The 16,049-nt window shown below is 40.5% G+C and overlaps 1 protein-coding gene and 1 long non-coding RNA gene across 2 annotated transcripts in view; one reads left to right on the top strand and one right to left on the bottom strand.

Moving 5' to 3' along the window:
* The first annotated feature begins 1,006 nt into the window (after positions 1 to 1,006).
* slc17a6a (solute carrier family 17 member 6a) lies at positions 1,007 to 10,192 on the top strand. Its single transcript, XM_077596041.1, has 12 exons — positions 1,007 to 1,588; positions 2,520 to 2,775; positions 2,866 to 2,984; positions 4,931 to 5,045; positions 6,118 to 6,205; positions 6,332 to 6,418; positions 7,000 to 7,142; positions 7,227 to 7,376; positions 7,681 to 7,813; positions 7,904 to 8,014; positions 8,220 to 8,347; positions 8,621 to 10,192. Exons 1-12 carry the CDS (start codon positions 1,500 to 1,502, stop codon positions 8,948 to 8,950), a joined length of 1,749 nt encoding a protein of 582 aa, XP_077452167.1. The 5' UTR covers positions 1,007 to 1,499; the 3' UTR covers positions 8,951 to 10,192.
* The window catches only part of LOC144071181 (uncharacterized), a 13,547-nt gene continuing 1,758 nt past the window's right edge, over positions 4,261 to 16,049 (bottom strand). Inside the window, exons 2-3 of the long non-coding RNA XR_013299570.1 lie at positions 13,585 to 13,633; positions 4,261 to 5,712 (exon numbers count right to left, since the gene is read on the bottom strand). This is a non-coding gene — a long non-coding RNA (uncharacterized LOC144071181). The remainder of the gene's footprint in view (positions 5,713 to 13,584; positions 13,634 to 16,049) is intronic.

Below are 16,049 nucleotides of genomic sequence, written 5' to 3'. Positions count from 1 at the left end.
TGCTTGCTGCTTTACTGAGGACATTGGCAAGCATGAACATTCGCACAACAGATGGCCAGTGAGAATGCTGCTTCCTTGTTCATGTTTGCTCGCACTAGCGGGTGTGGGTAACACCCGAATACATTGGCATGCTCACAAAAACACATGGGTGAAATGCATGTACATGGTTTTATGTCACCTCCTTGTATGGGGAGGGATTCTAAAGAGAATTGGTAAACTGGCACACGAGAAAAGTGATTTTACCTCACTCCCTGCCATTGACTGCAATTATTATCCAATCCATTTGAACTGGAAGGGACGGCAGTGATCTTTCACTGCCAAATGGATTTGACGGCTATTAACAACAATAGCATCAAATAAGTTATGATCTCATTCCACTGACAAGAAGTACAGTCACCAAAATTGAAGCCCTTCCAGAAACTATAATTATGCTAAGCGTTTCCTGCCATTGACATTTATGCTCGACAAGTGTGTTTTTTAACAGAGACGGCTTGGGAAAGATTTGACGTTATATATAGTAAAACAAAATCAAGCTTGGAACCATGGACTGTTGAAAAATAAATCATCTGCACTTATACGTTACCAGCAGATGGCAGCGATGCAGCATTTTATATGATTCTGGGCTGCATAACGATAAAAAAAAATCTGCCATGTTCTACTTGGGAATGCAGAGGAATGTAAAAAGTTCAAATCTTAAATCAGGGTCTTTTTCTGCTATTGTTGGAACGTTGAAGGATGCCCAATGCACATGTGGCAAAATCAACTTCAGGGAGCCAATTAAATATTTTCTTCTTGTATATCTACTTTTCAAATTGTGGTCAATTTAAAAATCGATGTCGAATATATTTTTTGTTAACAATCTTTCTTTTGAAAATCAAATGATGTGGCTTTAATATGAAATCCAAGTTTGTAAACAGGGGTTCACTTATTGGCTACCGTGGACAGCGACAGGCGTCGAATCAATTCGGACTGGGAGGGTTGTCAGTGATTTTCACCTATAGGGCCAAGTCGTGATAATGTTAGTGTAAGAGAGCGTTCTATTTCTTGGGACCACCTTCCTCCTGCACGGGGGGCTAAGTAGACGTGAAGGGGCGGGGCCGCGGCCGCACACAGGTGGCGCACTCGCTCGCTGTCCTCGGTCCTGAAAGCTTGGCTCACTTCGGACCCCTTTTAATACTCACCACCAGCTTTGACCCCCTGACAACTTCACACGCCCGTCTTTCTATATCAGCCGGAAGTGGATTTAGAAGAAAAAATGGCCGTGTGCCGATTAAGAGAGTACAAGAGGCAAAATCGGACCGACTGGAGCGTCGCTTTGTGACTGGAGAAGCTGTCTTTGCACAATCGGAGCTCTTTTGGATCTCGGGGACGTTTTTTATTGCGGGGAAAACAACGGAAAATCGAATATTGTGGATTATAAAAGCAGAAATGCACATACACCGCTTACGTTTCTTCAATTAGAATAGTCGTGAGGTGATTTTTTTGTGGGGGAGGCAGAAATGGAGCCTGAAAGCGACCAGGGAGCGTTACCAAAGACCAAAGAGGGTCTAAAACAAATTGCAGGAAAGGCCCTCGGAGGTCTGTACAGGTAAGGCAATTTACATGATTTGTGCACGTCGTAAAGTAAGTTAAAATATATATTTTGGGGGTTATTACAAGAGAGCAAGATCTCTTCGTTTGTACTGAAAATCATGATAAAGCAAGGAAATGATGATTTCTAGGAGGAATAGGAGGATGTAGAGAGCACAGGAATATTTAAAGCTCACATATTTCCCATGAGGATCGCCCCCCTCCGCAAGACCGGCAGCTGTGTGTCTTTTTTTTAAATTAATAATGAAACGCAAACAGTCGTGACACAAAGTCCACCATGATATCTATTAGCGTTCAGATCTGTCTGTTCAATCCAAAATCGATGCTTGCCCTATGAATTTATGCTCACTAGTGTCAAAGCAGAAAAGAAAAGGTACAAAAAAATGAGTTTTCAAACCATTTTTGAAGATTTTTTGGGGGAAGATTAACCATGATGGGCATTTGAAAAACGGATTTTATAGAAAGTACTTTGATTATACTTGCAGAAAGAAAAAAGCGTGACTCAAAGGTGTGTAAAAAAATCAGCAGCAGGCCCACATTTCCTAAAGGCCTGCACAATGACACATCATGGCTTTTTTTCAAATATTTGGGGGAATTTGGGAGCCACACAAAGACGTTATGTTTAAGAAATCTTTTTTAAATATTTTCCCCGCATAGATAAGATAAATCGAAAAACTGCAGTGAGGCTGTAGTTGCTGCAATGCGGTATGAAGGTCATTCATTGCCTTGCTTTGGGGTGTGAAATACATCTAAATTATGATTAAACGAAAAACCTTGTGGGTTTTTTTCTCGGGTGGGCTGGGGGCACGCAGCATGTTTCGAATCCCAAATTCAACGAATATACACCTGGAGAAAATGTTTTGGGATTTACCTGCAAAGTGAATGCGAATGACGAGGGGGCTTGAAGTGCTTTCAAACCGCCCCCGCAGGAGGCTGGAGAAGCGACAGCAGACGGGCGAGGCCATCGAGCTGACCGAGGACGGGCGACCCCGGGCCGAGCAGGGCCGCGGGGCCCCCCTGTGCGACTGCACGTGCTTCGGGCTTCCTCGCAGGTACATCATCGCCATGCTGAGCGGCCTGGGCTTCTGCATCTCCTTCGGCATCCGCTGCAACCTGGGCGTGGCCATCGTCAGCATGGTCAACAACAGCACGATTCACCAGAACGGCAAGATCATTATACTAGAGGTGCGCGAGTTGGAGCCGCGATTCGCTGTGCTCCTTTTCGGCTCCTGACACACGCTCGTTTTTTTGTTTTTTGTTTTTTGTTTTTGACAGAAAGCCAAATTTAACTGGGACCCCGAGACGGTGGGGATGATCCATGGCTCTTTTTTCTGGGGTTACATCGTCACCCAAATCCCGGGGGGATATATTTCCTCCAGACTGGCTGCTAACAGGTCTATCATTCCATCAAGTAGACCATACCGTATATAATCAATGACAAAATATAGAATCATGCATGTACACATCATAAATAAATAGGAACAAAATGAATATATATTATATATATATATATATATATATATATATATATATAGAACAGAATGTATGTGCATATATATATAACATAAAATATACATACAACTACAGTTCAAGGGTTTTTACATTAGTCTTGATAAAGGAGATTTTTAAGATTCGAGAAATCTCAACCAAGTGTGCGCCACAGTGATACCAGTATAATACAGACGTATTGCAAATAACCATTCTGATAATTAAATGCAGTTGTTATTATAAATTCATCATGCCCTCATTGGGAATACACAGACTAAACACTGAATTCCGTCTAATATTTTAATGATAATTGAAAAACTGCTAATTAAAATGCTGAACAGTCGTATAAATGAGAAATATTTACTGGTGTAAACCATCATTTTCATAACAATACGATGTCCATTTTTGGGGCACCAATAGTACTATATTTGCCTATATTACAAAGTCTGCCACAACTAAATTTAATTCTTGATTTAATACAAGATATTTTATTACAAGGTTTTAAACAGTTGAATGAAATCCATTCTTTTGAACAATACAACAAACTTTAAATAAGATGTTGATAGATGTTTTGCATTCCGATCAATTTGATGGGAGTGTTTCTTGAGTCAATTGATTTACAAGGCGATAAATGATATTCTAAAGTAGGAAAAAAGCACTTTCCAAAAAGTACTCACTGGCTGCCAATGATGCTGACATCCTATTCATTTTACTTTGGAGTGACTGGCAGTGAATGATCATGTTTCAATGCCATTAAAGACAGAAACCCAAATCCATTAAAACAAGAAAAAAAAGGGATTAGACGTCAATTGGATGTCCTATCGCTGTCATCAACAGCAAGTGAGTTATGTCATTGTTTTACTAGAATAATACATAAAAAATATATTTGACAAAAATCACCATAAAAATAATTGATGTAGATTGAAACATCAATATGTGAAAATGAGAAATATCGATTAATATCAACATCTTTTAGATGTCCCATTCAGGTAAAAATGTTTTGAATGAACCTGTAAAATGTTTCAACAAGAAAATTGTAAAAAATAAATAAATAATATATATATATATATATATATATATATATATATATATATATATATATATATATATATATATATATATATATATATATATATATATATATATATATATATACGTTCTAAAATATTCAGATTTCTTTTTGCGAACAATAGCAAGGCCAGCCAGCCATGTGCACGTGAGCCCATTGTGTCTTGAAGGAAACCGAGCTCCCGGTTGATCAAAGGCAGGACTTTGCTGACGCCCGCCAGGCGTGCCTCCACCCTCCCTCCATGTTAATGAGCTCCCACGGGATCCACCGTGCCTAATCCTTTATGTTCACATGTAGGCATGGCGACCGCACCAGCCAAGGCCTTGTGTGAAACGTGGCAACCGCTAATAATTGTGGGATAGTTCCGACATGTGCCACATCATTTTTTTCCAAATGCTTAAATTAATGTTATTAGCGATAGATGTCCAATTCATTTTGACTGAGAGTGAAATGGATTGAATGTTTGTCAATAGCAGCCAATGAGTTTTGATGAAAACGACAGCCATTTTTACATAGTGGAGGAGCAAATGTTTGAGTGGTATCATGTTGCCAAGTCAGCTGAGCCCTCAGACACCTTCTGCTGCAAACACCACATGCAGAATCCAATTAAGATTGATTCATGGCTCAGTAGCATTTTTTTTTTAAATTCAGAATGCAGGCAGAATTCAGTTCTCACAAAGTAGGGGTGTTATTTACAATCGAGTTAATGGATGTGCAATGCTTCTGGCTGCCATTTCTATACTCGGTGATGTTTGTTAAAATCAAACTGATTTGTCCATGCAGAGTTTTCGGGGCTGCCATTGTGCTGACATCCATCTTGAACATGTTCATCCCCGTAGCGGCCCGCACGCACTACGGATGCGTCATCTTTGTGAGGATATTACAAGGCTTGGTGGAGGTACTGTTCTGTACTGACCTTTAGCACGGCTCCAAAACAAAGACTCATTACCTAGAGCTAGCTACAGTCGGGGCGCCACTCTTGATGAAAGTACACTGACATTCTCTGTTTAATCATCTTTCATGGTTCGAGCATGCGGTTGTCCGAGTGGTCAACAAAGAGTGAATAGTTGGGCTAATGCGCTGTCCTCCTCTAAGTATTCACACAGAACAAAAGAGTTCTGGACAAAAAAAACAAAAAAAACACTTATCGCACATGGCTCAATGGGAAAATTCAGACGCTATTATAAGCATGAAGGCTACGTTCTTTTGTTAGGCGACATACTGTTGCTTCGTGACCATGAGAGACGGCTGAACATCCACTTGTTACTGCCAATTAAACATGTGCATTTGGGCTCGTGTCCCTGAGCAAGCCCCAGCAATTTGTGTCTATCAATAGTGGATTGTATGCCACTTAGAGGCTAATGAAGATTTAATGATGGTTTTTTTTAATTCTCTCCATCAAATGGCAGTCTGTTTGAATTCACACCTCACCTATTACTCTCCATTAGAGAGGTTAGCGATGACCACGTCGCACTCTCTGCTATCAATTCCAATTCATCAGGGGAATGATGTACCAGGTGACGGATATAGTATCTTTGCACGTTCAGCCAATCCAGTGTCATTTCCTGTAAATACAGGAGAGTTGTGGTAACGTTCATGCATGACAAATTTGGAAAGTTGTTATTGTAATAAAGATGAACTAAACTATTTTAATAAATGAGAAATTTGATGGTAAATGGGGGAAAGGCCGTTGCGACAGTCAATGAGTTTACGAGGGATTATAGCGACTCATTGAAGATTTGTGATTAATGGTACTAACAAGACTTGTACCATGCTTACTCATGGAAGAATCTATTGATAACAGCAACATTTAATTTTTTAAATCATGTGCAATTAAAAAAAACAACCCCTCATTACTTTATCACATTGATTTATCACCCAAAGTCACACCCAGTTTAAATAAATTGGACGTCAATCACATCACAGACAACTCAGTTCAAAAACTGAATATGTTGACGTTGCAATTTCAGGGAGTGTCTTATCCAGCCTGTCATGGCATCTGGAGCAAATGGGCTCCTCCATTGGAAAGAAGTCGTCTGGCCACCATCTCCTTCTGTGGTATTTGACCATGCACACATTTGCATGTCTGTAAATGTCTTCTGCCCATAATATAATTTAGACATGCTTGTCAATAAAGCAGCCAGGGACGATATTCTGCTTGCTCATAGCTTTTGTCCTTTGTAGGATCCTATGCTGGTGCGGTTATAGCCATGCCTTTGGCAGGAATCTTGGTTCAATACACTGGGTGGTCTTCAGTCTTCTACGTGTACGGTCAGTCAATCATTCCTCATTGAACACCTTGGCTAGAGTAGCACTCTCAATACCGTATTTGGTAATAATGAGTCTAGGTAGGTATAGGTAAAATTGGGTTTGAAGAGTGATTACGCCCATTTTATATCGTTAGTCTAATAGCATCATTGCCCAAGCCATCTTTGAACATTTTTGGAAAACTGGAAAAAACGATATTTCATCTGGTTCATGAGTAGATACAGTAAAAGTAACGTGTACTGTAATCTAGTCTGGAGACATAGACAATAAGAGAGGATGATGTGACAATGTTAGCAGTGTAAATTCAGATAGGTGTTACAATGTGGCTAAAATATGTTACATGGCTAATGATATAAAATCTTTCCTAATAATATTGAACTTGCTGTTCTCACTCTCATCAGGGGGTCAATCCCCTTTTAGAGAGTGTCGCATATCATTATGACTAGCATAATGATTTTTTGTTGCAATTACTTAATGGAATAACCGAGGATAATTGATTCTAATGTGATTTAATAGTGACTGCTTGAATATAATTCAATGGAAAATATCGGGATTTATCGCACGTGATATTGCCATCCTCACAGGCTCTTTTGGCCTAGTCTGGTACATGTTCTGGTTCTTGGTGTCCTACGAGAGCCCGGCCGAGCACCCGACCATCACGGAAGAGGAGCGCCGCTACATTGAGGAGAGCATCGGGGAAAGTGCCCAGCTGATGGGTGCCATGGAGGTTGCTGCTTTTATCCAGTCATTTACAGATGCTTCACATGCAGAATGTGCCTTAATGGGGAATTTTCTTTGAATTTTAAATCAGAAATTCAAGACTCCCTGGAGAAAGTTCTTCACCTCCATGCCCGTCTATGCAATTATCGTGGCAAACTTCTGCAGAAGCTGGACTTTTTATCTGCTGCTCATCAGCCAGCCTGCATACTTTGAAGAAGTGTTTGGCTTTGAAATAAGCAAGGTAAGACAGTCATCCCAGAACTATGACAAATGATCTCACTTGTACCCTTAGAGACACTGATCTCCTCTGAAACAGAAACAAATTTGCAAGTGCTAGGGAGATTTGTCGTTTTCTCATCAATGATAACAATCTTGTCTCCTTCATGCGAGGGAGGGATGATTGAAGCTTGTCTGGCAGTTGTGATTTAAACTCGGGAGGAGAGGGTGATTGCTGAGGTGATATACGACCCAGGCGCGAGACCCCTGGGTCAGTTCACACACACGCCAAAAGATTCATCTTTGTTGGTCTCAATTGTGCTTCTCAGGTTGGAATAGTATCAGCTCTCCCCCACTTGGTCATGACCATTATCGTGCCATTAGGAGGCCAGTTAGCCGATTACCTACGTACGCACAACATCATGTCCACCACGACAGTCCGCAAAATCATGAACTGTGGAGGTGAGCTAGTGTGTATGTGTGTGTGTGTGTATAAAATAAGGGATGGCAGGATGCACCAGGTTACATTCATTTCTGTGTGACTGTTTTCAGGATTCGGTATGGAGGCTACCTTCCTCTTGGTGGTGGGTTATTCTCACAGTAAAGGGATAGCGATCTCTTTCTTGGTGCTGGCAGTAGGCTTTAGTGGCTTTGCAATATCAGGTAAGGAATGAAATAACTCCATATTTAAGATGCAGGCAGAAATAGACTTATTGTTCATGTACAAACTATCATCTACAAACTTTGTTGTCGACTTGAGTATGTTTTTATTTTATTGGGTGATTGCGGTATTTACCTAAGCATTGAGTAGTTGAAAATTACAGTTAATTTTTTTGATTAGTTTTTTTCTCCCTCCTACTTTTTTAAGGTTTCAATGTCAACCATTTGGACATTGCTCCGCGCTATGCTAGCATTCTTATGGGGATCTCCAATGGCGTGGGCACTCTGTCAGGAATGGTCTGCCCTTTAATCGTGGGAGCCATGACAAAGAATAAGGTAAGCTACTTTCGTCCTGCTGTTCAGCAGTCTGAAGGAGCATTTGCGTTTTGGAATTAAAGCGAGTTTTAAACCCTCACTTCTACTTTGTGATAATTTAGTTTGCAGATTTTTGGTGGCGGTTGGGGTTTTTGCCAGATCTAGCTTTCTGCACTATTTTGTGTTGCCCACGAAAGCAAATCACATCAAGCTTTTCTCTAAAATAGCTTCATTTCATATTGTCATATTGTGTCTGAAATTTTGACGAGGTCTAACCTCTATTTCTGTTCCCAGACACGAGAAGAGTGGCAATATGTTTTCCTGATTGCCTCTCTGGTGCATTACGGGGGCGTGGTGTTCTACGGGATCTTCGCCTCGGGGGAAAAACAGCCGTGGGCCGACCCAGAGGAGACCAGCGACGAAAAGTGCGGATTCATTGACGAGGACGAGCTGGCCGAAGAGACAGGTGACATCACGCAGGGTTACGGCGCCGTGGGAGGCCCCGCTAAAAGCTACGGCGCCACGGCGCAACTCAATGGCGGATGGGTACAGGACTGGGATAAAACGGAGGAGTACGTTCAAGAACCAGCCGGGAAGATTTACTCCGAGCGAGGATACTCTTAAAAGCAAATTAAGATTGCACAATCAAATATTATCAATAGACAAATCCATTATGTGTATTCTAGTTGTATGGCTGTTCCTTTTTTTTTCCTACAGCCAAAATCCATCGGGAGTCCATGTAATATTCTCATACACTTCGCATCACATTTACTGGCAACAGCCCAGTGTTGTAGACTTAGGGAGACAAAACTCATCAGTTCAGTTGAACAACACGAGCCAGATGACATCGCAGCAGACCGTCACACATGGTCTCTCTCCTATTGCACTGAAACTACTAAAAGAATTCAAAAAAAAAATAGAATAAAAAGCAGACTATTTTGTGTTTTATGTACTGTACAAACTTGTATACTGTTTCTGTGAGACTATTGTGGATTTGGGTCGTTGATCTGTGTTTAACATTGATATAAAAGGCCATATTTTTCATGGACAGTACCTTTTCAGGGAGATGTCTGCTTGCAAAAAGGTCTCCTTTAACATGGACGAGACCCGTAATACTATCAAAGGCAAAAATAGCGCGCGTGAACCTTGTACTGTGTTTGTTGCATGACTTTGCGCCAATCAATGTTGAGATGCATCATCGTCCCCGTTCACACGCCTTTCACGATAGATGCGAAAAACTCGGTGCGAAGAGATGGGGTTGTGTGACAAATCAAAAGCCTTTAAGAGGTCTGCTGTTCGTCGAAATTTGATGTGCACTGTAATAAATGCTGCGTGACAGCTGCTAGCTAGCCACCATCTTCTGTTTTTGTAACGTAACACTGGCTTGCTGTATCAAACTGTACTTTTTTTGCAGTCATGTGACAATTTAGCAAATGATGCGTTTGGGGCAAATTTACTCGTGTTGCCAGAATCCAGCTTTAGTGCTTGCTCATGGTGCCGATTTTTGACAGTGAGGATTGCAGTGGTGTATGTGGACGACTCCTTTGGTGTTTCTTGCTTGCTCACTCAAGCTGTTTTATGGACACGCAAGTGGACCACAATAACTCATACATGGCTCTTGTATTTGAATTGATTTACTATACTTTGTTCCACCATTTGCTGTATGAAATCTGCAAGGGTGTTTAAAATATATGAATATTTAAGAATGTTTAAGGTGATCAAAAGATGTTATTAAGGCATTCTGCCTAAAGTCAATGTATATATAAATATGATTTTATGGATCCAAGTATTGTGTTTAACAAAGATGTATGTTGATGTTAAAAAGCGCTATCATTTTATATATAAAAAATCTATCTAAAAGCCATACTTTTGTCATCATCTTTCAATTATTCTTCAAGTGTATAGCAACCAAACAAGGTAAGAACCTGTTTGTAGCTCCCATTCTCTTCACGTTTCTCATTTGTAAATCAATGGCGCAAGTCTCTGGGGTCCAAAGCAAAGTATTGGACTCGGTAGCTTAGTAATTTCTAGATGGAGGAGGAACATCCATTTTAATGGGACGAGTGGCATATACATCCCTACAAGAATCATCATCCTTCGACTTGAGAAGGATGCACGTGGTGTAAACTGTGCGATGAAGGCTATACATAAAGTCATTTGAATTATAAGAAATATTACATCTCATTCTTTTGCTTTTCTAAGCACATATAAATTCCACAGCACATTCAATGATGTTGCAGTAAACTGATTCAATGACAATAGAGGGCATTCTATTCTATACATAGGTGTAGTGGGTGTGCATCAGCATTACACTGTAGCACCTTACACACCTCGGCGTGTCCTTCTCCACACCTCTAAGGTGTTACTTTCGGCACATATTGACCCGACTCAAAAATTAAATTCAAGCAGGAGAGAGACAGATCAATACATCCACAGTGCATTATTACATAAAATCAAGTATATCCATAAATTTGAGTCAAAAATAATATATTTTATTTTAGAGCGTCTTTGAAAACATTCAAAAACACTGTCAAAATAAATAAAGCAAACAAAAGGACGATAAAAATAACCAAACAGTATAAACGACAAAACATAACACAAATTTTAAACAGTGAGGCTGAGATAGATAGGATCATTTGAACAGGCTTGTTCAGAGGTTGGATTTAAAAAGTGCGAAGGAAAATAATAAGGTCATGGGGTAAAGAGTTCAAGAGGTAGGTGGCAAAGTGGCTGATGCTCAGGAAGCAATGGTGGTAAACCAGGCAGGGGGCAGCATTTTAAACCCCAAATAACAGCACAAAAGAATTTGTGAACAGAGAGTAAACAGTTTTCTTATCGTGTGCTTAGAAAAATGAAAGGGACGAAGTCTTTTGTGTTCAGTCAAAAGCTCGCTTCCATGTTAGTGCCCAGCTCAGCTCAAGAGCCAACCTAAGAGAACGATTAATTGCAGCTTCCCTGTGAGCTAGTAAATAATTCATAGCAAAAATGGTGTCTATCCATTCACATAAACGACTGTTAGCCTGGCCCTGATATCCTGCAGCGCTCAAGATTTGAAGGCATTGTGAATGGAATATCACTTTTCTCAAATACAATCTTACATGTAGTAATCCAGTAAGAGCAAATGAAAGCAAGTGCAGTTCTCTCATTTTATTCGATATATATAATCTAACCTATATATATATATATATATATATATATATATATATATATATATATATATATATATATATATATATATATGACACTAAGCGACACTGCAATATCTATCCCTAAGCTTGAAAGCTGTGCTCAAATCACGTTCATGTTTACTGCGCTGTCTGATCACTTGAAGTAGCTCTGTGCAAACAGTCCGCAATTATAGTAAATCTCAGTTCCTCCTCGGATAACCGTCTCCTCGACCGAGGTGGAGGGGAGGAGCCATCAACCCTCCCTGCCGCCCTCCTCTTCAACTCACATGTTAATTTGACAGAAAACCCAATTGAGTCCGCAGTGGCGTGGAACGTGTTTCTCCGCCTGCCCGGTCGGAGCAGTCATGGCTGGCGCGCCGATGACAAGCTTGTTACGTATAGGTCGCACTGTAATTGGACTCAATCTGGAGTCTGGGTTTTCGCTGCTTGGTTTGACATTGTGGACTTTGTGCCCCGTCATGTCCACGTGGCTGTTGCGAAATAGTGAGAGGGCGAGCGGGTGGCTTGGTATTGTTGGCGTGTGGGGCAGGTGCAGTTTGGCTCCTGGGGGACTGTAATGGGATGAGGCCCCGACCGAATGAGTGTTTGATGACAGGCTCGCATCCCTCTCCAGGGAGCCTGCCTGAATGCAATTATCATGCTGGTCTTGCTCCCCTTGCCAAATTGTACCCTGCCACCACGCCACATTGCCGCCTGCGTAGCCATTCATTTACTAATAATCCCATATCCAGGCACTGCCTGTAATTAGAAGCCCAAATTCCAAACGAAACATTGAAGTAATTGGTGTTTTATGAGCCCATCACGTGTGGTGTTAAACCACCTCAGGGTAATTGAATTGCCTTCTTCCATTAATAAAACAGTAATGGCTACATGCTCGGAGCCCAAATCAATCCCTTTTACATATATTAACGTCACACGCACAAACACAAAAAGAGCTGGTGGACAATATTTTGTATGATGCAGGCTTGAAAAGTCATACTGAAATCCTAACAGTTCTCTTATGAGAAAAGACATTCTTGAGTGTGACTTGCAAAGCTGGCTTTGGTCAGAGCAGCAGGAAACTCATTTTAAGCCTTCTTTCATCTGTGCTCACTTTTTCGTCCTACTGAAACATTAATAGATACCAAACTGGGTACCCATGATGCAACGGGGAGTTTTTGATGTAGATCTTTATGTGAGGGTTACATTTTTAGAGCTGCGTGTGACTTAATTTCCCGTCGGATATTAGGAGATGCAATGTGTTATTTCTTATTTCTGCGTAACTTGCTCGGATCCCGTAGTTGTAGAATATGAGCTGATTTATAACAAGTTTATACAGCCCCCCTCCCCCATATCACATGAGGATGACAGTTTCATAACTCTCCTTTCTGCAGTACATCGGTATCACACAGAGATACAAAGGGATGAGAGGCTGATAAGATTTTTTTTTTTTTTTACAAGATAACCTATTTGCTGGTGAAGCACTTGTGGGCATCAAGAGTGCAGATATTATGCTCAGGTATATTTAACAATAAACATGTTTTAAATGTGACTTTTGTGTTAGACATCCATTGAAAAAAAATAGTTGGTGTAAAATATAGTCATTGATTCATATATTTTGTAGCAGTCATTGAAAACAAAATGTAAATTGAGGTAAGCTACGATTTTCTGACAACTTGTGAAACTAAAGAATTGGTTTAATACAAATACAAATATTGAAAATTCTGTTTAGCCATAAGAGAGCATTGACTATTAGTATTTTTTGACATGATCAATCATTGTTTTATTTTTAAAAAGACATTGTTGTTATCTATTTTTTTATTAAAATATAAAATGTTGAATTGATAAAATGTTCATGGAAATAGAAATTCAAGATCAAACAAAAGTTGATTTTTCTATTTCATAGTAATTCATTGCCTGTAATTGACAACTATAGACAACCAATTCATTTAAAACAGGAGGACTGGTTTCAAATGTTTATCTGATGTCGGTAATCAAAAATCAAAATGAATTGGACATTGAATGCTTTCAATGGCAACTGAGGACTCGAATGAAAAAGGGTCATTTGGTTGACTGAAAAGCATTACCCACCTTTATTTCCAATGTTAACCTTTCAGAAGATGCTCAAACATTTTTAGACCTGAAAAAAGTACAAAGAAACGGTACTCAGTCGTTTGGTCGCCGGACTTTTGGTCGCCGGACGTTTGGTCGCCCGGAAGGTTATTGATAATTACCATTTAAAATTGTTGCTCAAATTCCCTAAATACAACTGCGAATTATTATTTAGTCATACTTAATGCCCTATTAATTATTAGGCTAAAGAAAAGCGCCACATTTTCCGTACTTTTATTGTGTTTTGTTGGAGAACTTGTTAAGACCCTGACTGACGTCCCTTCCTAAGGGGACAACTCATGTACATACAAACTCTTATACACTCACACGCGACCAAAAGTCCGGTGACCAAACGTCCGGTCACGCAAAGAAACACATTACTACAATCAAAGGATTAACTCATTGACTGCCATCGGTGGCTATAGACATCCAATCCATTGTGTATGGGAGCGCTGACCGGGAATCATCATAGTTGAAATGGATTGGACACCTAGCCCCGTCAATGGCACCCGATGCAGACTACATCCAACAACAATGAAAAAGCTCAAATGACACGGCAGTTTAATGGGTGCACAAACTGTGATGCTAGCACAGCATAGGATAATCTGACTGGGCACTTTTTGTAAACGTTCCTAAAAATAAGCTTCATGTGCAACCTCCAATGACTCAGTACCCTCCCCTCCTTGCTTGATGAGCTTCAGCATGGGGCACAGGTGTGAAGCGCACCCCCCACCCCTGCCCTCACTCCCACCAGCCCCTCAGAGCCCACTTCTATGATGCTGGGGGCCAGACGAGGCCAGAGATGGAGGGGCTTAGGCACGTGCCAAGGGAGGCTACTAAACCTTCAACACCCCCATCTGATGGACCCCTATTCAAACCACCAGATGGGGGTTGGATCCAACCTTTAATGACTGCTATTCCTCACCACCTGCACAGATGGAGGGTGCCACCTCTGAACTGCACAGCAGTTGAGGGTTGCAATGTTTCCTCTGAGTAATTAAATAAGAACAAATATTTTCTTCTTTTTTGATAATTGGAAATATGTGTGATAGGGCTTTCCTTCATCCAGATTACAGTGGTCCACAGAGACGGGACAAACTAGCGGCCCGGGGTTCAAATCCAGCCCAACATTCATTTTGTTTGGTCATAGAAAAGAAAAATGAATGAATGAATTTGACACCCCAAGATTTTAACTTTGAAAAACTATATTATAATATTCAGGTATGTACATTACCATGTGTAAAATACAAAAACCTATGATCATGCCCCGCCCCCTTCAAAAATAATTGCAATGCCACAATCTGTCACCAGAGGGTGTTTGATAAACTGCCATAGTAATATCACATTACAAAAAGGAAAAGGAATCTATAAATAAGTCCCATTTTAGGGGAGCTAACAAGTTAAAACCTAGTGATGAATTATAATATCACAGCTATTTTCACATTAGTCAAAGGTGTGCTGATTTTTATCTGAGGCTGACAGTATTAATCATCACCTTTGCTACATTCCCACTGTGAACCCAATCTGTGAGGTTGTGAAAAATACTCTTTAAATTTTTTTTTTTAAAAAGACACTCCCAAAGGCTAAATGTTAACTCAGCAATGGGGAAATTGGCAACAGCATTTCAGAAATACTAATTGGTTTTGGTGTGCTGAAAATCTAGTTGAGATCATTTGCATGTTTTTACAAGAGAGGAGCAGCCGGAATGCCTTTAATCATGGCGGCTTCACCCTTTTGTCAGCCACATATGTTCCTCCCGCCTCGGAAATAAATTGCTTGTGTACACACGGGCCGGTACTCCGTGACCCTTGTCTGTCACGGTGAGAATTGCTTTCACGGCGTGTTAAACGAGCCGTGGCCGTGTTGGTGTTTGCATGCACGCCATGTTGGGGCCTCTAATCCCTCGGTGTGGCGTGCACTAGCTATCGTGCAGTCTTCAATTGAACACACACAGGATGTGGCTAATTGATCCCCCACCACAGAAGGTGTTGTGCCCTATAGGTAGCCACGCCTGACTCAGTATTGAAGCCACCTGGCCGGCAGAGCCAACCATGATTGTGCATCAAAAAAAAATCTCGAGACCGAAAAGGAATTTTTGATGTGCACCTCAATTTACTTTCATTAGTTTTTTCTTTACCGCTCAGATGACTTTATTTCAATGAAAAATGTCATTCACAGGTTTGTGTGGCCCCTTTTGTTTGATTAAAAGACATCATAAATTATACTTGTTTAAGCTTTATGGGGGAAGTGAGTACATATATTTAAAAAAGGGGGGGTTGCATATTGATATGTACATATCTGTTCATAATCTTGTTTTGTGTTGTTGATAATTACAAGAAATCATTTACATGTTAAGTCTTTGACTGTCGGGGACTTTGACAGACGCCCAAACCCTTTGAACTGCGAAGGATGGCAGACATACTTACACCAATTGTTTAAAAAAA

The sequence above is a fragment of the Stigmatopora argus genome, chromosome 3 (genome assembly GCF_051989625.1).
Source record: "Stigmatopora argus isolate UIUO_Sarg chromosome 3, RoL_Sarg_1.0, whole genome shotgun sequence".
Taxonomy (NCBI): domain Eukaryota; kingdom Metazoa; phylum Chordata; class Actinopteri; order Syngnathiformes; family Syngnathidae; genus Stigmatopora; species Stigmatopora argus.
This window is presented reverse-complemented; position numbering and strand designations above follow the sequence as displayed.

Excerpts from the sequence above, each read along its gene's own strand:
- slc17a6a (XM_077596041.1), top strand. The coding sequence starts at position 1,500 with ATGGAGCCTGAAAGCGACCAGGGAGCGTTACCAAAGACCAAAGAGGGT. Across the intron at positions 2,776-2,865 it reads GCAAGATCATTATACTAGAG|AAAGCCAAATTTAACTGGGA; the intron begins GTGCGCGAGTTG and ends TGTTTTTGACAG. Across the intron at positions 6,419-6,999 it reads TTCAGTCTTCTACGTGTACG|GCTCTTTTGGCCTAGTCTGG; the intron begins GTCAGTCAATCA and ends CCATCCTCACAG.